The 24,687-nt window shown below is 43.0% G+C and overlaps 1 protein-coding gene across 2 annotated transcripts in view; it reads right to left on the reverse strand.

Annotated features, from left to right (window-relative positions):
- Window positions 1-24,687, reverse strand: part of ECPAS (Ecm29 proteasome adaptor and scaffold) — a 318,939-nt gene that overhangs the window by 120,911 nt on the left and 173,341 nt on the right. For both annotated transcript variants that reach the window (XM_030193760.1, XM_030193758.1), the window contains exons 18-22: window positions 14,184-14,403; window positions 7,720-7,811; window positions 4,849-4,983; window positions 4,537-4,702; window positions 1,660-1,832 (exon numbers count right to left, since the gene is read on the reverse strand). In XM_030193760.1, coding sequence (XP_030049620.1) covers window positions 1,660-1,832; window positions 4,537-4,702; window positions 4,849-4,983; window positions 7,720-7,811; window positions 14,184-14,403 — 786 coding nt within the window. The remainder of the gene's footprint in view (window positions 1-1,659; window positions 1,833-4,536; window positions 4,703-4,848; window positions 4,984-7,719; window positions 7,812-14,183; window positions 14,404-24,687) is intronic.

The raw sequence follows: 24,687 nt of genomic DNA on the forward strand, positions 1-24,687 counted from the left end.
CAGCAAGACCCTCCTCTACAGCCCCTGACTGGAGAAGGTAGGACAGGGTGACCCCTCCACTGCTCTGCCATAAAGGCATCTGAGGAAGCAAACTCCAAAGCATGGTCATCATGAACTACCTCCAGGACCACTGGTTTAAAGGTGATAAGGATCCACTCGAACAAAAAAAAAAAAAAAAAAAATGAGCCTGCCTCCTACCTGTACCAGTCTGCTGGAAGGGACCCCCCTGAAACTCACTGAGTTCCCTTTAATGCAGAACCAGGGCCAGAGGACCCCTCCCCCCCAGAAAGGCTGCTGGAAGGGACCCCCCTGAAACTCACTGAGTTCCCTTTAATGCAGAACCAGGGCCAGAGGACCCCTCCCCCCCCAGAAAGGCTGTCCCTTCTGATCTTTAGTGGCATTACTCCCAATGATGGTTTCCTAAAGTAAAAGTGGACCCAGAGACCTTGGAGGCCCCCCCCCCCCCATTGGTTTATCATCTTGGACTCAGACCCCGAGACCTTGGAGGCCCCCCCATGGTTTATCCTCAGAAAGATGCTGAGCCTCTCCAAGGTCCTTGACAAGCTTCTCAAGATCCTCCCCAAACAAGGGGCAGTGAACAAAGGCAGTCTCTGGAGGCTTCATCCAGAGTCCAGTGCTACAGCCAAAGATGATGACGAGCTCCCACTAAAGAGAGCAACTGAGCTACAAGACATATAGACTAGAACGTAAAGCAACTCCACCAGGAAGGCTGCCCCAGACTCCAGCCAGGCTGAATCTGGGGAGGAGGAAAGCTGCTGCATCCACTGGAGCAGGGCCTGGGCCATATAACCCCGCCAGATTGCTGCCTGACTCTCCAAGTGGCTGAACTGAAGAGCTACTTCAACTGCCCCTCTATCTTCCTAACTTAAGATCTTTATGAGATGTGCCGCACTCTACTGGGGCTGTAGTCTTCCTGGTCACCACAGTGACTAAGGCGTCCACCTCTCAGGGCAATGGATAAAGCCAACCTATGAGCTTGGATTCCTGCAGAACTGAGCCTGGAATCTCACACTCCATCACTAACTCAGAGAGAGCACCAGCGGAGGGGAAAGGTTTTCCCAGGTTTGCGATAGCCAGCAAGGATGGGATGTTCTCCCCTGGACTCCTCTTGGGGCAAGGCAGATAACTGAAGAACCTTCATCAGCTGATCAATCAGGGCGGACAGTTATTCCCTCTGGACTAGTTGTACCATGGGGGGAATCTCTCCCTAAAATACAGCTCCATAGACTCTAGAAGGTCTGAACATAGAGGAGAAGATGGCTCCAGAGTGTCCTCCTATCACCTCATTATGCTGTAACTAACTCAGTAGCTGTCTATGGAGACACAGCAAATTCAAAGGAGGATCGTGAACTGCCAATAGATTCTGTTTCTCAGCTCTCTACTTGCTCAGCAATCAAGTTGGTGGCACTGTAACACAGCACCTCTGTACAGGTATAGGTTTTCTAGCCAAAATTATTCATCCTAGAAACGATCCAGTTGAAGATAACAAACAGGAGAAGGAACTGTGTTCATTGATTTACAAGGGTAAAATGGCAGAAAGGAAAAAAAATAAGTTGGTTTTTTTTTTTTTTTTAATTAAGCAGGAGAGAGAGATGAAAGTACTGAAGACAAAATAATATATGGATCACAGACACTTACTTTATTATTTTCCTTGCCAGAGGGTATTCGGGCCAGTAAATTTTCCACAACATGCAGCTTCGTAAATCCAGTACCATCGTTAGGGATTGGTAAAGGGCCATTTCTGCCAATTTCACCAAGAGCAGTGCAAGCAGCTATCGATAGGAGAGCAGAAGACCCATCCAAAAAGGAGCCTAACAAACAAAAAACACCCCAATAAAAAACAGACAACCCATATTCTTGTTCTTACCACCCACCTGAAATCTGGCAGTTAGTCATTTGCATTAAACATCACCAATTTGACCAAGGGGCTATTTTTCAAAGCACTTAGACTTACAATGTTCCATAGGTTACTACATAACTCTGTAAGTAAGTGCTTTGAAAATACACCTCCAAACGAACTTGTGATAAGTCAAAACACCAAACCCCTTCTGGATGAACTGAAGTAGTTCACAGATCACCAACTGCTGTGAAACACTCTTCCAACTCCACTTACTTCTCTTTTTAGACATCTGAAAAGAAGTACAGTGTTTTTCAACCTGGGCTCTCTGAACTTATTACCAGGGATCGACAGCACTGCCAGTTCCGCTCCCACAACAGTTTAATAAGCTGGGTTAAAATAGTGTGCGGAGTTTCAGTGTACAGCGCTTTAACTTGTGTTAAAAAAATGTTTACCCATGATGCACTGAACTAATCATGTGCAAATTATCATAGTGTTAAAAACCATGTGGTGATAGAAAAATCAGTACACACTGTCACAGTAACATACCACAGTTTGTTGCATTGGTCATAAATATCTCTGCAGTTATTATGCAAGTGCAGATTGGATCATGCACTGACAGGAAAGGAGATATTTAAAAAAAAAATGATTAAAAAAAAAAGCCCAGCATCCCCAAGAAGCAGACCGCTGACCCTCACCCAGCAAAATTCCCTAGTGGCCCAGTGGGCCCTAGACATTACTCCCCTCCCCCCCACCTGGTCTATCTGGTCCAGGTCAACCCTGGCCCGGCACTCCAGGGCAGGGCACAGGGAAGCCCTTAACTAGAGAGAGGCTCCATGCTGCTGGACCCCCCTGGACCAACACCACTTACCTGGTCCAGGAAGACATCCTTCTCTTCACACCACCGTCTTGGAAAATGTTGGCCCTTGACCCTTAGTACAGTGTTGAGACATACCACTAAGAGTAAGTCTGCCAAATAAGAAGATGCCTTCCATTAGGGGAAGCAATCACTTGTTTGGCAGACTGACACCTAAAAGTGCATCAGGACATGTTGCTATGGGTAAGGTGCCACCATTTTTCAAAGATGGCAGTGTGAAGGCAAGGACACTACTGGACACCTCCCTGGACCAAGTGTCCAGAAGCATGAAGGCTCTCTGGTCAAGGATCTCCGTGGTGGGTACCTGGTCTAGGGGTGCTTTGGACCAGATAGTCTCAGGGTTGGATGGCTACCAGGTTTGTCTAGGACATGAGTCCACTGAGGTGAAGCACTACATGTCCCTTCAGATGACCTTGCTGCCCCAAGCTAAAGTAAAGATTCTGTGGTAAAAGGAAAATCATGCTAACATTCAACATGGATTTTTATATCCAAAGCAATTCCTGTTGTAACAGAATTTCATGCTATTTGCATGCCGACCATGGTACCATTTAGTGCAATGGTTTTGAGGCAGATTTTTCTGCGCTAGAACCCTCGCTGCGTCGTAAGATTAATGCAGGAAAATCAAAAGTCAACAACTGTGCTAAAGGATAGCAGTGCTCAAACAAACAGTTGTTCTAGGGATGCGATAGACAAGAGATGTTGAGGTGTGGAATGACAAAATGGGGGGTGGGAGAGAACTCTTCTGGTGGGAAATAAGTAGAGGATGACTGAGGCTGGTCACATAGGAAAAGTAGATGAGGCAATGGAGGGTTAAGTGACTTGCCAGAACCTTTTGGCATGCGGTTTCTTAAGTTAGCACTGTTAGTTGTCTCAGGAATGATTTAGTTGCACTGATATTGCTATCTCACTGCTCTACCAAGTACTGATAAGTCTTGTTGCTAAATTTTGCTTATTGCTTTGCCATACTAATATGTCTATCCTTCTCCATTACATATATTTTTTTTTAATTATTATTACCGATAATATATTCCAGAACCTGGTTCTTGCCTGATCCTTATTAACAGAGTTACAAAAGAATCTGAGAGCCACATACAGGTGTACTCATACCCTAGAAAACATGTCCAGAGGAATTACTATTCTATGTGATTTTCTGGCAACAAATGCATCAACATAGTAGGTTCCCATTTGGGGATCTTTAGATCTCCACTCGTAAGAACCACTACAGCTCCACTCTCTAGTCTCTTTACAGAATCTTTGATGTCTAATGTTTATCAACTTCTTCATCCTACTCATGAAGTCTAAACGATCTCTGCAGCTATGTATCACCAGTGCATCCACTTGTTTCCAGCCTCCAGCAATAACACTTTGCGCTGCCATAAGTCCCCATTTAACCAGTCTTTTTTTTTTTTTTTTTTTTTGGCTTTTACCGAGTTTACAGTGCAATAACCCCAGCAGGCAAATCTTAGTTATCATCCACATTGCTTCACCTGAAAATCTGTGATCTTTCTGCTCACCTGTACCCAGAACAGATGTGCTAGGAGGTCTCTTCTTACCCACATTGTCTCGAACAAATGCCTGAGGCATTTGGAAACATATTCTTTAATTTTGATGGGATAAGCTACCATCTGTAAATAGTTTTGCAAGAATTTTCCTTTATCACAGTGCTAACTGGTCATTTGCCTGCAGTAAGAAATATCTGCTTCCGATATCTTCTCTCCCATCCTCTATGTATTTTTATGAATGTGTCAATTATGCTCACAATCATTGGGTGAGCAGAGAATCCAACGATGGTGAAACTTACCAATGGTTTCTGTAGAGGTCTGAATAAGCTTTTCCTGTTCTGGCATTATAGCAGAGTTAGGCTGTTCTAAGTCATGCAATACCACAGTTGTACTTTTCTTCTTCGCTAAGTACCTTCCAACTATGTATCCCAGAGCCAGCAAGGATCCATGTTGTGTCTCTGGATTCTGCAATTTAAAAAAACTTTAAAAAGTAAATTCAAACTTTAAAAAGTAAATTTAAAGAGTATATAAACTAGACTGAAAATAGTATCTCTGCACAGGATTCAGGTGAAACATTAAGACAAAGAATTAACAAAATATCTCCAAATTACATGATTGTCTTTAGTGGCTTTGAGAAGGCTCTGGATGGCTGACTTCATTTCATCACCAGACATTGTTGATACTACTACGGCATAAAGTTGTGCTGCCAGCTCACGTATTTCCTCTTTGCTGGAATTCAACAGCCCCTGAAAACATTACATACAAACACATATCAATATCAAATATACTACACTGGTATGCCAAATTTAAGCATGCCCCACCACTACTCCATAATTGATTCAGGCAGGATTTTCATGATTTTGTAGAAAATATTGTTTTTCTTTAGCACTACTAACCTTTATTTATTTATTTTTAATGAAAGTATAATCCTATTAGGACTCCAACACCTCTCCTGTCCCTCCGTGCTTGAATATAAATAAGCACACTAAGGTGGTTATTTTAGAAGCATGCCCACATGTAAATAGCAGCATTTACACATGTATTTTAACGTACACATTGACCTAAACAAAGCTGGATATCGGCATTAACACTCAACCCTAAGCATGCCTATGTGCCTGCCTGAAAGGACAAGAGTCAAGGCATAGATCTGGCTCTCCCATAAATCCCCTCCCACACTTCCCCAATAAATCCCCTCCCAGACGTCCCCAAGGCATCAAAACCTGCCAAACATGCACCCAACCCCAAAAGCATCCTATCCCCCTATCCCTCCAAGTCAACAGATCCTCCCCAACCATCTAGTCCCCTCCATCTGAACTCCTTCGAGAAGGACGAATACTCACCAGGAAGAATACCCACCAAGTCCCACACTAAATCATGATCCCTTCCCCAGGCAATACTAGGGGTCCTGGGTGTCTAAGGGGAATAGGAGAAATCCCCACTCACTCCTGTTCCTTCAGCTTTGGGTTCCAAAATGGTGCCCATGACCCCTAGCGGTGACCTCATAGTACTATTGCTAGGGGTTAGGCTGCCAAGAAAGGGTACTTTGCCCCTATGTGGAACCCTGACCCTAGCAGTAATACACAAGATTACCATTAGGCTTAGAGAACTGCTCCCCGTTCACTAAGATCTGCATCCTAAGATTATTATAGAGAGCCATTATGGCATCGTAAAACCATCCAGAGACCCTATATCATTAAACCAACAATGAATATGAGTGGCCTAATGGTTAGTGAGTGGGTTGCAGACCTGGGGAATCGCCAGTGGGTTGAGTTCCTGGGAAACCAGGTTCAGAACTTCAAACATGTGGCGCCAACTTTACCAAAAACTTTCTCTGCATCGATACTCATTGCCAAGCCCGGTATAGACAACTCTCGACAGTAATATAGAGCCAGAAAGATATTCTGCACATTATGAGCAGATTGACGGTAGCGTACAAAACTGGTCTGTGCTGGTTCTATTAACGTAGGCAAACAGACCACCAAGCAATTTGTTAATACCTTTGCCAGCAACTTAACATCTGCATTTAGGAGTGATATTAGTTAATAGGAACCTGTAAAGTCCTGGGGTGTGACAAAACAGTGGGTTTGTAAGCCTGCAAACTGTATTATTTCTTGAAGTGTATTTCTCTAGTTTGGCTAGCAGGTGGTGCATGTTTTATGCTTAAAGCTGTTACAGAGAAATGACTGTTCCTTCTTTAGTTTAACACAAGAGGAAGTAATCCACAGTGATGTGGCCAGCTACTTTTTTAAAAATTTTGCTCTGGGCTCTGATTGGCCCAGGAGCTCAAATTCAGTCTGGAAATACTGGATTTTTTCTCCAGTCTCAGTTTGGAAGTAGAAAGATCTCTTTACTGAGACCCTTTGAGCAGCTATATTTCCTGTACTTCCCAGGCACTATCCAGGTAGTGATAAAATGTTTAGATAGTTTTTTAACTGGTCCTTATTCAGTTACCTGTTATTTGCCTGTTTTTTTCCATCTGTTTTTATAGTTCACTGTTCAATATTTTGGCTCTCCTTCAAATGTAAGCAGGTCTCCTTTTTGTCAGTATCCTAGCAAGATTTCCACCTTGTGAATATAATTGAGTTTGATTTGCATCACTCAAGGCCACTATCTCCCGTCTTGCTGATGGCCTACCCAGTGAGCGCGTTCATGAAAATGCGGCCCCACGCTATCAGACAAAGTGAATTCAGCTGACAATTAGTGCCCCAGAACTGCAGACAGAGACCGCTCCACCGCATAAGGAAATCCAATGATTCTCAATTTACTGCTTCTGGAGCAATTTTCCAGGTCATCGAGTTTGTCTGCGTGCTCCCTAAGCTGTTTTTCAAGCACTTCAAACCTCGGGGTAACTCCCGCACTGGAGTCCTCGAGTGAAGACACATATGCCTTCACCAACTCTCCAGTGTGTCAGTTTGTATCCGCCAACAAAGTTGCTATGTGCTCTATTTGCCTCAAGAGCTTTGCTAACCTAGGCTCCAATGTGACAGTCACTGCCTCCATTAATTGTGACAGTTATTGTGATGTGAACGCAGAGCCAGACCCTGGCAAGGCGTTCACCATTTTGCTTTCCTCAGCTTGCGCTTTATCTCTTTCTTTTTTTAAGCTTTTACCAAGACATCTCACCTCTGGATTTTTGTAAGTAAGTATCTGTCCATAGACTTTCAAGTTTGTAATACTGGTGGTGGTGTTCGATCCAAGGGGTTACTTCAGGTAAAAATAGTGAGTTGAGATGTGGGACCCCCGGAGAGGTAGAAAGCACGTCGTTTCTACTCAGTGCATCATGTGACTCTCGCCTTGTTGCTTTAAGCATAAAGTCTTATCTTAAAGATACAGCTCTTGGTTTTAAAAAAGGGGTGAACCTGACTGGTCAATTCTGCCTAGATAATGGTACCTTTCTAGATTTTTATATATTAAAAATATTACATAACTTACTGTAACATGTAAATCTATTTTTCATTTACAAAGCAAGAGCAGCCACATACCTTGAGCCAGTCTGTTTTGTCTATAAATTTGGCAGCTAGTTTCTGAGGATAAACTGAAATTGCTTCAAGAAGACAGTACATCACTGACACACCTATAGACAGAGAGAGAGAGAGAGAGAGAGAGAGATTATACAACAGTAAAACATATATGCAGCTACCAGGAGAAAAAAATCTCAGAACTGTAAGCAAATTGCATACTCTAAAGTTAAAAGCTATTATCTAAACTCTCTCTCTTGCAGCAGAAATGATTGTCCTCAAAATCAAGCTTACTTTAATTAAGTACTAGTTATATAAAGTGACTTTAAAAAGCACAGGTCATACAGATATTTGAAAGATATGTCAGTGAAATAAGAAGAGTACAGATGGGATTATAGAACTAAGAGAAGAAAGACAGGACAGAAAGAAAACAAGGAAAAAGCAAAAATACTAAACAAATACTTTTATTCAGTATTCATTAAAGAAGGGATTGGAGATAGACCACCAATTAGTTGTAGAGCTACAAAGGATAGTAGATGTAAGGCTCCAGTAGGCAGTTATTGGCTCCTGCCAATAGGAGACTGTCAGCCTCTGGGGACAGCTGTTAGTCCTGCTAGCTGCCTAGGATTATGTATTTCCAGTCCTCCAGCCAACAGGTGACTGGAACCTGGTCTCTGCCTTCATCTTTGACATTGGATTCAGCTCCACTGATATCAGATTGGTTCCAGTTTCCTTGCAATTTGTCTGTGAAATTGCCTTGCTCAAGTTCATGAATTTCCTACCTATTTAAGTCTTTGCTAAAGTTCTTCCAGCTGCCAGCACCCAAAGAGCCCAATCCTTAAGAAAGGTCCTTACTGACTTCCACCCTACAGGGGTGGATAACTGGTTCCATCTCCCATGTCAAAGGTAACCCCCCCATGTGACACTTGCATTGTTCTTCCAATTAAATAAAAAAAAATAAAAAAGAGAGAGAGCAGAAACACGGTGATCCAATTGTCCTACTCGCTGCCCACTCACAAAACCACACACCAGACAGCAAGCCTTCATTAACCATCTAGCTCACTTATGTGCTCATCACTGGCTTCAACAGAGTACAGGTATGTCTCTACTTCCAATATACCTCTGTCAAAAAAAAACAAAAAAAAAAAACCTCTTATGTCAACTGAGAGACGGCACCTATAGCGAAGATACATACCTGTAGCAAGTATTCTCCGAGCACAGCTGGCTGATTGTTCTCACATGTGGGCTGACGTCCACGTCGGCCCGGGAACCGGCATTTTTGCAAGCAAAATACAAAAAAATTTTGCCAGAATCTTCTGGCACATGTGCAGCGCGCACTGTGCAAACCAATTTCCCGCCCGTCACATGAGCCTTCCCGCTCAGTTTAATCAAAAAGCAAATAAACAAACAACAACTCCAAAGGGGAGGTGGGCGGGTTTGTGAGAACAATCAGCCTGCTGTCCTCGGAGAATACCTGCTACAGGTATGTATCTTTGCTTTCTCCGAGAACAAGCAGGCTGCTTGTTCTCACATGTGGGCTATTCCTAGCAACCAGGCTCACTCAAAACAATGAACATTGGTCAACTGGGTCTCGCAACGGCAAGGACATAACAGAGATTGACCTGAAACCATAAACAACTAACTGAGAGTGCAGCCTGGAACAGAAGAAAAATGGGTCTAGGGAGGTGGAGTTGGACTCTACATCCCGAGCACATTCTGCAGCACTGACTGCCCAAACCGACTGTCGCGTCGGGTATCCTGCTGAAGGTAGTAGTGAGATGTGAATGTGTGGACTGAAGACCACGTTGCAGCCTTGCAAATCTCTTCAATGGAGGCTGACTTTAAGTGAGCCACTGACGCAGCCATGGCTCTAACATTATGAGCCGTGACATGACCCTCTAAAGACAGCCCAGCTTGGGCATAAGTGAAGGAAATGAAATCTGCTAGCCAATTGCAGATTGTGCGTTTTCCGATGGCGACTCCCTCCTGTTGGGATCAAAAGCAACAAACAATTGGATGGATGGGCTTTGTCCGCTCCACGTAAAAGGTCAGTGCTCTCTTGCAGTCCAAGGTGTGCAAACTGCTTTCGCCAGGGCGGGTATGAGGACGGGGAAAGAAAGTTGGCAAGACAATTGACTGGTTCAGATGGAACTCCGACACCACCTTCGGCAGAAACATAGGGTGCGTGAGGAGGACTACTTGATGAAACTTGATATAAGGTGCATGCACTACCAAGGCCTGAAGCTCACTGACTCTACTAGCTGAAGTAACAGCCACCAAGAAAATGACCTTCCAGGTCAAGTACTTCAGATGGCAGGAATTCAGTGGCTCAAAAGGAGCTTTCATCAGCTGGGTAAGAACGACGTTGAGATCCCACGACACTGGTGGAGGTTTGACTGGGGGCTTTGACAAAAGCAAACCTCTCATGATGCGAACAACTAAAGGCTGTCCAGAAACAGGCTTACCCTCTACACGGTGATAAGCACTAATCACACTAAGGTGAACTCTTATGGAGTTGGTCTTGAGACCAAGACTCTGACAAGTGTAGAAGGTATTCAAGCAAGGTCTGTGTAGGACAAGAAAGAGGATCTAGGGCCTTGCTGTTACACCAGAAGGCAAACCTCCTCCATTTGAAAGAGTAACACCTCTTCATGGAATCTTTCCTGGAAGCAAGCAAGGCTCGGGAAACACCCTCTGAAAGACCCAAGGAGGCGAATTCTAAGCTCTCAACATCCAGGCCGTCAGAGCCAGAGACTGTAGGTTGGGATGTAGAAGTGACCCCTCGTTCTAAGTGATGAGGGTTGGAAAACAGTCCAATCTCCACGGCTCTTCGGAGGACAACTCCAGAAGAAGAGGGAACCAAATCTGACACGGCCAGAAGGGTGCAATCAGGATCATAGTTCCACAGTCTTGCTTGAGTTTCAGCAAAGTCTTCCCAACTAGAGGTATGGGAGGACACGCATACAAAAGGCCTGTCCCCCAATGCAGGAGAAAGGCATCTGACGCTAGTCTGTCATGGGCCTGAAGCCTGGAACAGAACCGAGGGACTTTGTGATTGATTTGAGTGGCAAAAAGATCCACTGAGGGGGTGCCCCACGCTCAGAAGATCTTGCAGACTACGCCCATGTTCAGTGACCACTCTTGAGGTTGCATTATCCTGCTCAACCTATCGGCCAGACTGTTGTTTACGCCTGCCAGATAAGTGGCTTGGAAGAACATGCCATGACAGCGAGCCCAAAGCCACATCTGGATGTCTTCCTGACACAGAGGGCGAGATACGGTGCCCCCCTGCTTGTTGGTGTAATACATGGCAACCTGATTGTCTGAATTAAAATGATTTAGTTGGACAGCCGATCTCTGAAAGCCTTTAGAGTGTTCCAGATCACGCTTAATTCCAAGAGGTTGATCTGCAGACCTCTTTCCTGAAAGGACCAGGCTCCCTGAGTGTGGAGCCCATCTACACGAGCTCCCCACCCCAGGAGAGATGCATCCATCATCAGCACTTTTCGTGGCTGAGGAACTTGGAATGGTCATCCCATGGTGAAATTGGATCAAATCGTCCACCAGTGGAGAGAATTCCAAAAGCCAGTGGACAGTTGGATGACATCCTCTAGATCCACCGCAGCTTGAAACCACTGGGAAGCTAGGGTCCATTGAGCTGATCTCATATGTAGATGTGCCATGGGCGTGACATGAACTGTGGAGGCCATGTGCCCCAGGAGTCTCAACATCTGCCGAGCCTTGACCTGGTGAGACGCTCGAACCATGGACACCAGGGACAGAAGATTGTCCGCCCTTGTCGCGATGCGTTCCTCGATGTCGACGGACCGGACTGAGCCCCAAAAAGCTTCTCTCGTTGGGCCTCTCAAGACACTTGAGTCCGTTTCTTCATGCAAAGACACAGACTACAAGCGGCTGGGCTAGGGTCGGGCCCAAGGCACTGGATACACCAGATGTGGGTATTGGTACCCGAGATGGTCCGGTTGCACAGAGTACAATGTTTGAAGCCGCTGGGTGTCTTCGATGACATGGAAGGAAAAACGGCTTAGTCGAAATCAAAAGACGCGATCGTGCCTGTTAAAAGAAAAACGGGCACGAAAAGAAGGGAACAACCCGGCCGCGTCAAAAAACAAAGGAAACTTAAAAGGGCAAAAAATAAAAAAAACTACGGGAGTTTTTTTTTTTTAATGGTTAATTTGTATTTAAAAGAAAAGAAACAAGGCAAAAGCCTCAAAATGAAAGACTTTCCCGGGCCTGAGAGGAGCTGGGAAAAAACTCGATCGCACCTAAACGCGAAAAAATAACCAAGCGGGAACGCTCACGCGACGGACGGGAAATCGGTCCGCGCATGCGCGATGCACACTGCACGCGCGCCAGAAGACTCTGGCAAGATTTTTTTGTTATATGTTGCTTGCAAAAATGCCTGTTCCCGGGCCGACGCAGACGTCGACCCACATGTGAGAACAAGCAGCTTGATTGTCCTCGAAGAACTATATCTACATCTACAGATATAGGTATCTGCAGGGACTGTCTCTTCATGTTCAAGTGTACAGTGCTGCATACATCTAGTAGTGCTTTAGAAATGATAAGTAGTAGTAGTAGTAATATGGTGCCTTGGAGCCATTACCACTCACTGTACAGGGTGCAGCTATCTCTAACCGAGTGCAGTAGGGAAGTTCCCTGTACCTGCACCACTCTCAGATAAGCCCATAACTCTAGTGAAAAAGCCAATGGGACTCCTTGAACATTTGGATCTCATCATCCCAAGACCTGAAACTCCACTCCTGCCAAGTCCAAATATCTTCAGTACACACAAGGAAGCCCTTTCTCACCAAAGAGACAAGATTTTCTTACTCCTCCACCTTTGCTTCTCACCTACCAAACCAAAAAAAAAAAAAAAAACACACACACACACACACAGGAAAGAGAACCTCGGATGTGAGGTTACTTCACCCCCCAATGAATTTCACCATGACCAGACAGTGACAACATGCCCACAGCTATCAATACACAGAGTATAGCCACAAGTAGTCATCTTCCACTTGGCTCTTCACACAGAAAGTGCTCACAAACAGGCAGGCTCATCACCCATAAGATGGAAATACTCTTAGCAGAATCCTCATGCTCTACACTTAAAGAGGTCCCTTTTCAGATCTCACTTACTTCACTAGCCATTATAATACATGCCAAGAAGTCTAGTGGTGCAATCAGGTCTCTTGTCCACTGTACCAACAACCAGAGTTTATATCCCACACTGGGACTTAAGTATAGTAGCTTGCTTCCCAGTCATCCAACCCCTTTCAATTGGTGATTGAGTACCCAGCCTTACCTAGGAGGTTAAAGATGCCTCCCCACCAACTAATAATCTGCCAAGAAACCATCACACAAGGAGCAGCCCATAAGTCAATCACAATCTGTAAGTTGCATTCAGAGGGCACTTTCATTATCAGTCTGCTATAAAGCAGACATCTTTTCTGACCCTCTAACTCCTATATCAACGTTGCATCGAATCGTTACACACCAGCCCTCTGGAATCCACAGTAGCTCCACCTATCAGTACCCTGTATATCTCCTCCATTATCCACTCCATACCCTGAGGACCAGGAAAGTGGCAACACTGGTACCATACCCCTTCTCATTCAACACTGCCTATCATTAAGGCCTCATGCAGATGCCCCATCTCTACAACCCACCTAACTCCGAACCTTGCAATCTTAACACAACTTCCCGAGGTTTCACGTGTGTTGGGATGCATGCCCCACCACTTTTTCCAGTCCTGATTGAACCTTGGCCTCAACTTCCATCATAGGTTGTCATCCCTAGGAGACTTTGTAGTACCTCTGTCTGGGCCTTGATCTCCTTCATGCAGCTTCACCCTATCACAGCGCACTACAAAGGCTTCGAAGGGTTAAACAACTCACTACATGGCATGATGCCACCTTCGCAACCCTCAGTTTGGGAGTCACTCAAGTGGCTGACTCAACCTGCTTGTCCGTGGAGAAAGTAAGGTCAATTACCTATAATGGGTGTATCTCCATGGAAAGCAGGATAAGTTAGCTACACAAACTCACCCTCCTCCCCTCTCAAATGAACATACCTTAGCTGGAGAATGGACTAGAGAGGAAATGGGTGGGTACAGCGGTTGGGGTGGCCTGCGCATGCTCAGAAGGGCATGGAAAAAGGCTCTTCTGATCTTTAGGAGAGCTAGTTTGTCCATGGCGCCATCAGATGACAATCCCCATATGTGGCTGATTATCCCGCTGTCCATAGAGAACCCACATAAAAGGTAAGTAACTTCACTTTATCTCATGTCTCTACTACATAAAATAGTGCAACATGAAACTCTTACACTCTAGAAAAAAATATTTATCAAAGTTTATTTTTGGTTCTACAGGAGGTTATTTTAAAGCAAACTAAGTATAATTAATATAAAACCAGTGTACAACCTTCAGGTTTATGGCATGAGTGAATGTTTCAGTATTTCTTACCTCCAACAGCAGATAGTAACTGCTGGAGAAAGCCAATGTAGATCAGCACTGGGTTCGTTTCTCCACTCTTGGCTGATGAGGAGGATATGAAGTTGCCCGACATCAAGTTCCTGATGTAACGACCAATAGCAGGGGCGTGATCCTGCATATCCATCAGATTCTGAGAAGTGGGTATTGCTCCTGCACTGTAAGCCAAGCACATCCGCAGATACAAGACAATCTGAGACAAGAGACAGGGGAGAAGGATCTCAGGTTATTGTTGCGATACATATAACTTGCTTTGCCATTTTCAAAGCAAGATAGAGGGACTGAAAGAATCACAGTGTGAAAATATATTACAGTTCCCTGGTTCAACAGAACAGCAGAGGTACTAGTTCAATCACTGCAAAATGAAGCTTTGTTCCCCATGTTAAATGCTTGTACTTGTACCTGGAGAACTGCCTAAAGGAAAAAGAACCCTTAGATAATTGTACCTACCTTTTCTGTAGGTATTTTTTCTTTCTTAACATAAAACTATATGCATTGCCACCTCCCCATACCCTGGGAAGGTTTCAAAGGTGGTATTATCTTTTCACCAATAACACAGTCTGCAAGGTTAAATGTACACAGTGTTATTCATTTTCAATGTACACTGTGTTATTCATTTTCTATTATAATGAGCTGCTTTGTAGTTCATTATGAAACATATACTGTGCTAAAGAATTATACATTAAAGACAAATAAGACATGTTTGCCAATTAATCTGCATTATTTGGCAAACAACATGCAATATTCCCAGGGCATGCCCAGGAATATACAACACCCTTAGATTAACCTTAGGCCATGCACCCACCCCATAGCTCAATATCTTCCCTTCCCTTCCCCTCCCCCACCCACCCCGATCCAGCATCCTCCCTTCTCTCCCCCAGAGGGCCAGCATTACCTCCTCTTCCGCCTCTGCCCCTTTCCTTTTCCTTGCCACCACCACCCTACCTCCATTCTCAAAAATATGCCTGGAGACTTTCAGTATCCACGCACACTCAAGGCCTGCAGGCATCCTGTTACCTCTGACACAAAGTTTTGGTTGGAAGGGGCGGTAGGCAGCCAGGCTTGAATGTGTGTGTGCCCTGTGGCCGTCCCCACTCCCCCTAGAATGCTGCCGCCTCGATGGACACTTAGTCTACTTCATGGGAGGACTGTTCCTGCTTAGTCCCATAATGTATGTTAGTAACTTTCTCTCCATATCTGCTGTACTAGTTAGTGTTTTGTAGCTTCACAACTACCTCTCCAGGTGAGTTTCTGGCCACTTTTTATAACACAAAACTGGCAGACACTCAGCCATTTGTTATGAAAAATTTATCTAGCTAGCTAGTTGTGATTACTGTAGCAAATACAGGACAATTTTTACAAGCCATTTACCTGTCTAAATGGCTAATAACCTTTGAATTACTAATTAGTAGCCTGAGCCTTTTAAAGAGAATTGATGCAGAGAACAAACAACCCCCACCCCCTCCAAGTCTCCACACTCCCCTGGCACCAATGCTAGTGGGGGTAGAGGCAGGAACGATCCTGAGATGCCCCTACCCCAGCAGCTCCTGTCTTCAAAATGGCTGCCACAGCCCCATAGCAATAGTCTCACAATCCTACTGTTAGGAAGTCAAGCTACCAAATATGGGAGCTTGACCTCTTAAGAGGTAGTAGACTGTTCCCTCTTCTTTCCTTTTTATAAAATTTATTGTAATCCGCAATCAGCATTTCTGCAAATTGTGGACAGAAGTTCCCATATTGTATTTTTATTTGTAGTACTGCAAGACTACCACTAGAGGCTGAGGTAGCTATTTTGAAGACAGGAACTGCAGGTCAGGGGCATCCAGGGATTACTCATGCCCTCCCACTGGCCACCAATGAGAACCCAGTACATACTGGGAGACTGCTGGGATAAAGGGATTATAAGTAAAGGGGATCGGGGTGGATGGTTACTTTTTCATGTACTTTGCTGGCCCTTTCAAAGATAGCAGGCCCAACTTGGGGCCTGCTCTCTTTGTACTGCTGTGGCTAGAAAAATGTAGTATTCCCAAGCTGTAGCAATATAAAATTCAGTTTATTGTACAATTCATTAACCTACAGTTTTTTGTTGTTGTTTTTTTATTTATTAAGTTTTCATTTAATACAAACGAATAACAGTTTGTAAGGCAATACAGAGAATTAATTATAAAAGGAAAATTTGTACGACTTACTCATTAACATTTTTAACTCTTCCTTAGACCACTATAAATTCTTTTGGGGGGTGGTTTAGAAAAAATTGAGAATTATTAATAAAGAAAAATTCTGTTCCAAATTGGCATAGTCCTGTTCTTCTTCCCATTAACTTTAGTTTATCGCTGGTTCAGTTGTTCCAGTTAGTCGGCTAGATGGTTTTTTGGAGTCCAGAAAAGTCCTTAACTGAGTTGGCTCAAAAAATACATATTTAATTCCTAACATTCGGATCAAACATTTGCACGGATATGCCAATGTACACGTTGCTCCTAGTTCTCTCACTTCTTCTCTCAGGATCAAAAATTGTTTCCTTCTTTGTTGTGTTATTTTAGTAACATCGGGATAGACCCATATTTTTTGACCACAGAATAGTGCAGAGGAATTTTTAAAGTACAACTTCATAATCATATTCAAATCTTGTTCAAAGATGAGAGATACTATCAAAGTCCCTCTAGATGATATTTCCATCATTGAATCTTCTAATAATGCGGTTAAATTCTGCATGTGAATACCAGCTCTTTGTGTTGGTATATTCACCAGGTTTACAGATTCAGAGACTTCTCCACGTTTTCGAATATTAGGTAAATAATAAACTTTGTTGCATGGGGGAATATCTGATGGGGATAGTTTCAGAATCCCTTGTAAATATTTTTTGAGGAAATCTTGAGGCGTCAGAGCTGGTGATATAGGAAAATTCAACAGTCTAAGAGTGAGACGTCGATTATAATTTTCTATTTGCTCTATTTTACGAGCAGTTAAAACTTTATCTTTAACTAAAGAATCCACTGTAGTTTTTACAATGTTAACATCTTCTTTTAATTGAGATATTTGATTTGTGGATTCTTTTAACCTGCAGTTTTAAGGTACCATGGGATTAGTGACGTGCTGCAAATTTTGTTGTAGTAAATAATACATTGTACTGTAGGAAAAAGTGACATCACTGTCCGAATATGGACATCTGAGAACTGAGCTCCATTGAGGCAGTTCATAAAATTGTTGTTTTCGTCTTCTCTTGACAACTGCAGTGCCATTAGTGCCTAAACTAGAATATCAATGAGGAAGAGGCTAGAAAAATTCAAAAAGATGCCTGAGAATGAAAACGGACAGCAATCACATTCAGGTAAGGATGATAAGATGGCACCAGAAAGAAAAACCTCAAGCGGCAAGAGGTTTGGACTTATTGGAAAACTTTTAAAATAGGTTGTGTAGGGGCAACTTGAAGTTTAAAGGGATCCCAGAGACGGAGCAGTATCAGGACTGTACATAAGTGGTCATTAAAATCAAATTTTTTGTTATTATTATTTTTTATTTATTGTATTTGTACCCCACATTTTCCCACCTATTTGCAGGCTCAATGTGGCTTACAGAGTGTTGTTATGACATAGTCATGAGAGGATCTTAGATACATTCGGTGGTAAGCCGAAGATATTAGAAGATAGAGTAGGGGGTGTTAGATAGTGGTGTAGGAGGTGTATTTATATGATTGGGTGGGTTGTGTGGTGATTTGTGTCTTTAAGGGTTCTTTTTGTAGGCTCTTTTTGCAGCCAGATGGCAGGAATGTGGCGGGTTCAGAGTCTCAGGCAGTTAAATTGTACTGAGTGCACAGAAGTTTAGGACAGCACAAAGACTCTGCCCCAAGAGACATAATAGATTGCTTTCATAATTCTTCAGTAAAGGAAGAAGTTTTGAGGAAAACATGTGCTCATAAAGAGCTTATCTGAGACAATTACAAACTTGCTATTTGCCAGGACTTAGCGAGAACAACACTTCAAAAGCAGAATGAAATTGCTGCAGTAACCCATTATCTACAGTCAGCTAATTATCACTACAAATGGTTGTTCCTGTTTGGACTATTACAGAGTCTGGTAAACCTAAACAAGTACAAACAAACGCAGAGGCATGGAAGGCATTAGAAGAACTCGGCTGCAGTAATTTTCCGGCCTGTGATAACAGACCCAAGCCCTCATTAGAGAAATCCTCAGCATTGGCAAATAAATGGCAAAAGGTGCCTGGCACACGTTCTAAATCACAAATGAGAGTGTTCATTTGGGCAAAATGAAATTTTTTTTTTCTTTGAACACTTATACAGCTTTACTCCTTTGAGGTCTTTTGATTTTATTTGCTACATTTGTATCCCACCTTTTCCCACTTATTAGTAGGCTCAAAGTGGCTTACATAGTTCCAGAGAGGTGATTACAGACGCCGCTGTGAACAAATACAGTATAGGGGTACTATTACAGCGACAACTACAGTAAAGAAGTATCGGTAAATAGGTTGGGGTGATTCAGACAAAATGTTAGGGTGTGATCATGCATCGGGGTTGAAAACTGTCCGTTTCTTGGTGTAATCTATAGTGTTACAACTTGGACGTAGCTTAATCTACTGCAGGTATTTGAATATTAGTGAGTGCAACATTGGGGGGGAGGGCGGCTTGTCATCGCTAATAACCAACCTCCAGCCCCATGCAGTGGGAGGGACATGATGGGTTCTTAGAGGGGAAGGGAAGGTTTATTGGGGGAAGAAAGGGAGGGGGAGGGATATATGGAGGGGAGGGGAGGGAATGGGAGTAACAGATACATCAGCCATGGTTATGTTTTCTCCCTTGACATGGGCGGAGATCTCCTTTAAGTATCTAGGAGTCCATATCCCTTATGATCTAACTCAACTTTATACACTCAGTGTTACAAGATTACTTGGTGACACCTGTAATAGATTACAAACCTGGCAGGCCTACCCCGTGTCATTATTAGGACGCATTGCTTTGTACAATATGTTAATTATTCCCAGATGGTTGTATGTTTTTCAAATCTTGCCTCTGTATCTTAAACGTAAAGATGAAAAGAAACTGAATCGTTGTTTGCAACGATTCCTATGGCGGGGGAAGAAAGCGAGGATGCCATTGTCTATCTTGCAAATTCCTGTAGAGTATGATGGCCTGGGACTTTTAAGTTTGCGGCACCTCACCATTGCAAGTGGAATGAGGCACATAACAGATTGATTTCGATCAACACATGACTTCTCTGCCACTGCAATAGAGACCAAATTGTCTCCAGATGTTCACTTCAGCTGTTTGCTTCATACAGCGGGAGGACATATACCTACAGTGCTATGCCTGTCTTCCATCTTTCCAACAGCTAGAGCAGTTTGGCAGTGGGTTTGTTGACATCACTTTTCCTCACAGGTGACTCCTTTCTTGGCCATCTTTGACAATTTAGCTTTCCCTCCTGGCAACCTGTACGCTGCATTTTGATGATGGCAACAGAAAGGCATTGTTTACCTGTTACATGTTGTGACGGTGGAAGGCCAGATCAAACAGTTTTCAGACTTACAAAAAGAATACTCACTGCCTTCAGAAGACATTTTTCACTACTACCAATTGAAACATTATGTTACTGCTTTGCCTTGGGAGGATCTCTCCGAAGATGTTCAAATAGAAGTTGCTGAAGCTTTTACCCTAGGTGCTCAACAAAAGGTGCCATTATCATTTTATCACCGACATATTCGAGATACTGCTCCTGAACTTAACTTTGCAAGGCTAACCAGTCAATGAAATACAGATTTGGGCATCTCACTCACCAATACGCTCTTTAAAACACATGTGCTATCCTTGAAAAAGATCTCATTGATGACGTCTCATTGGGAACTTCAATATAAGTTTGCTCTGCGCCTGTATGTACTCCCGAGGCGTGCCTTCCATATGGGTCTATCGCCCACAGGAGCATGTGTGAAGTGTGGCGAGGAAGGAGCAACTTTGGGCCACGTTTTGGTCCTGCCCAAGAATTTCAGTCTTCTGCGCAACCTCTTATGTCAGACTTCACAAATATGGGCAGTTAGTTGGCATTTTGACCCCTTGCTTCTAACTGGACACACAATCTGGAACGTCCTGTGCCTTCAGGATTTTGAGATTTTGTTTTACAAGCCACCATTATTGCAAAGAAAATAATATTAACAGAATGGCTCTCCATGCGAGCACCATCATTACAGCAGTGGCGCGCTCATATGATAGATAGTCTTAATGAGACTGGAAGTGGACACCATTACCTATATTAAAGGTTTGCAGTTCCAAAGTAGATGGTCCCTTTTGGGAGACCCTCATGCCGGCTGCGAGAGGACATCTGTTAAATTTATAACTCATTACATGTGGCTTTGGACACAAAGATCTTATAGAACCTTTACCTGTTAGTGGGGAGGGGGGGTAGCAAGCTTAAGATTGTTTATCAATGTTTTGGAATTGTCTGCTACTTTTCTTCACTTTGGTTTGAATAAAAAGATTTGAACCATATGGCATGGGGAAATTTGGAACTATGATAATCTCTTGTGTATTATGGAGGAGTGGTGAGGAAAGTAGGGGATAAAGCGCTACTTTGGGGCGGTGTAAGGGGGCTTGAGGAAAGAGGGGGCCATGGAGTTGAGTCTTGCCTTTTGGCCTTCCTCTAGGGCCTTTTGGCCTTCCTCTAGGGATTGGGCTGGCCAGTAAGTGTAATAACAATACCACTCAATTAGGGACACAATAGAGCTGCTGGAACACACCTACTATTAATTACAAACTCGCTCCAGTCTATTAATTACAAAATATCTTTATTGAACACATATGCTTCAAAACAGCGCACATGCATTTAAAACCACCTATAACAAAAATACTCACTCATACCTTCCATACACATTCGTTCTTTCATAGTACCTGTCTAGTGAATCTATATATATAATACTCATATTGGTCTTACTTATACTTATTGTGCATTTATAATTTATTACAATCTCAAATTATTGATGTTTTCCTAAATTGCTTAACACCACGTAGCACATAAATACTTGCTGTTTCACAAGTCACAGATAATCTCCACAGAATTGGAAAAAAAACCGTCTCCAACACAGTTCTCTATGATCTCCCAATTCCACTATGATTTTCTGGAAGTTGTTATAATAGTCTCTAACACAGTTCTCAAAATGAGAATTCAGGGAACGTCCTAAGGTAGCTTATAGGCGTCAAGCCAATGTAGGTGAACTATTGAAGAGACCAAGAGGGGGATTGGAGGAAGGCAGACACTCCCCTTGTGGGAAGTGTGTGTACTGCCGTTACTCCTTAAATACTGGGATGATCCTTATACCTCATTGTAATAAGGAATTTATATTGCGCCATAATACCAATTGCACTAGTTCCCAGGTGGTATATTGTATTATATGCCCTTGTGGACTTTATTATATAGGTCATACCAAACGCCCTTTAAAGAATAGATTAGCAGAACATGTTAGTAACTTACGATTGAAGAAGGTAATGAGTCCTCTTGTGGCTCATTGGTATGAACACAATCATACTATAGAACAGCTAAGGTGCGTGGTATTGGTACAGATCCCCCCGGACAGATTTAAGGGGGGAGATATCAGTACTCGGTTGTTAGCCATAGAACAACGTTACATTTATACATGGGGAACAGTGGTACCTATGGGCCTCAATCAGGAAGTAGAATGGGTATGAGGGTATGTTTCTTTAAATCCAATAGGTGGGGCAGTGTATTATGGGAAGATTTAAATTTGGCGTTTGACCCTCCCCAGTAAATTCAGAGACACGGCAGTTGACTTCCGTGCTGAGAAAGTCTCATTCAGGCATGCAGCCGAACAGAATTGGATAACGTAAGTGCAGTTAAATATATGAAGTACTGTAATTTAGTGAATATAAAGTATATATAGAATTTGGAGTTGAAGGGGTGGTAATAGGATTGTGTTTTCGTAGATGATGCGGTGGTTCCTCCTGATGAAGAGAACGAAATGCGGTCCTGCATAGAGGAACCGACGTTTTGTATAAGGACCAAGTTAACAGTATATGTGGGAGTGACATACTCATTCTGCTCATCAAGTACCTGAAGACGACTGAAAGTTATTTTACTCATTTTCAGAACTGTGTTAGAGACTATTATAACAACTTCCAGAAAATCATAGTGGAATTGGGAGATCATAGAGAACTGTGTTGGAGACGGTTTTTTTTCCAATTCTGTGGAGATTATCTGTGACTTGTGAAACAGCAAGTATTTATGTGCTACGTGGTGTTAAGCAATTTAGGAAAACATCAATAATTTGAGATTGTAATAAATTATAAATGCACAATAAGTATAAGTAAGACCAATATGAGTATTATATATATAGATTCACTAGACAGGTACTATGAAAGAACGAATGTGTATGGAAGGTATGAGTGAGTATTTTTGTTATAGGTGGTTTTAAATGCATGTGCGCTGTTTTGAAGCATATGTGTTCAATAAAGATATTTTGTAATTAATAGACTGGAGCGAGTTTGTAATTAACAGTAAGTGTAATAGCCAGAACCTAGTGAATGGGGAAGGGAATGGGGAAAGGGGAAAAGAGGAGGTGTAGTCTACTGGGGGTATGGGGGGGAAGGAGGGAGGGGTTAATTCTCAAGGGGGGTAGGGCACAGGTTGGGAAGTTTACATTTGGTATTGGTCACAGTATTAGGGTGGGTACTTGGAATGTTAACGAGCTAAATGGTGTTGGTAAGGGAAGTATTGTGTTTAATGAGTTGAATCATTTGAAATAGAACAGTGTTATTACAAGAGACGCATTTGCAACTGAGGGATCAGCGTTTTTTATATCATAAGAATTTTGAGGTCTGCAGATCGCATAGTCCGGTGGGAGGTCTGGGGATTTAGTGATACTTATTCATTCAAGCTGCTCCTTCTTACTGGAGGATCCTGGGGCACTGCTTGGCAGTTATAGGAAAGTTACAGGGGAAGCAGGTCACTATTACCAATATTTATGCACCAAATATAAAACAAGGTGCTTTTTTCAGGGGACTTAAAAAGCCCCTGACAAATGGGCAATCATTAGAAAGGGGGGGGGGGGGGGGAAGAGGATTTCAGTGTCATCCCAGATACTTTGTGTGATCACTCTAAGAGAGGGGATGATAAGACTCACAGGAGGGCTCTCTTGGATTGAATTAAAAGGTTAGATCTCGTAGATGTTTGGTGTTTATAGCATCCTACCCCCAAAAAATTATACCTTTTATTCTCATTTGAAGGAAACATACTAGGATAGATCTTATTTGGTGCCAAAGGCAGTTGTGGGGTCAAATTCCGATTTTAGAGACCCAAATTGAACCAATACAAAATCTCAGATCATGCTTCTTTACGGGCAGAGTTGCATATGTAGGGGAGTTCAGCTTAACAGGGGAGATAATAAAATTTGCACTGATCTTAAAGAGGTAATACAAACATATTTAGTGGAAAATGATAATGGGACAGTGAATGATAGTTATTTGTGGGACGCTATTAAGGCAATGGTAAGGAGTCATTTGGTCAACTGGGGGGCACACAAGAAAACGGAGAGAGACCAACAACATTTAAAATTAAGAGAACGGTTGGGCATGTTGGAACAGAGGCACAAAGACCACCTGAGTCCGTCCCTCTGGACAGAATTGACTAGTTAGAGCTGAGTTGGGAAGATGGCAAAATGAAAACAGATTTTATGCTTAAACATTTTTTGAATTCAGAAATAAATTGGGTACTATGTTAGCCCAACATCTTCGTGAGAGATGGACTTCCAATTTGAATAGGAAAATTAAGGAGAAAGTAACACCATATATTATACAGATAAGGAAATTTTCGATCAGTTTTTGGGTTTCTCTAGACAACTATATAGCCATTCTACTAACAGTTGTGAGGAGAATATTCATCAATACTTAGCTCAGACTGAGTTGCCATGTTAAATACCATAGGACAGAGAGAGATAGGATGCCCCCATATCCTCCTCAGAGATTGCCCAAGCCTTAAATAATTTGAAGAGTGGAAAGGCTCCAGGACTGGATGGCTTTTCAGCCACATTTTACAACATTTTCAGGGGGGGGGGGGGGGAGTTGGGGAGTTGTTGGTAACATTGGGTAACAGACTTTTAAATGGGAACACGCTTCCACCTGGCATGTGTGAAGCATGTATCTGTGTTGCTGAAGCCAGGGAAAGCTCTAGCGGCATGTGGGTCTTAAAGACCTATCTCACTTCTTAACATTGATGTGAAAATTATAGTCAAGATCTTAGCCGAGCGTCTGGCGACAGTGTTGCCGAATGTAATTCACAAAGAACAGGAGGGATTCATTCCCAAAACATTAAGTGGCTGATAATATAAGGAGAACTTTTAATGTTATTTGGGGAGCCAAGCAGTCCCAGTTGAAGCTGCTACTTTTAGCCATAAATGCAGAGAAAGAATTTGACTGGGTCCGCTGCGATTTTCTATGGCCGGTTCTCTGTAAAGCGGGCCCGGGGGT

This window comes from Microcaecilia unicolor, chromosome 2 (assembly GCF_901765095.1).
Source record: "Microcaecilia unicolor chromosome 2, aMicUni1.1, whole genome shotgun sequence".
NCBI classification, from domain to species: Eukaryota; Metazoa; Chordata; class Amphibia; order Gymnophiona; family Siphonopidae; genus Microcaecilia; species Microcaecilia unicolor.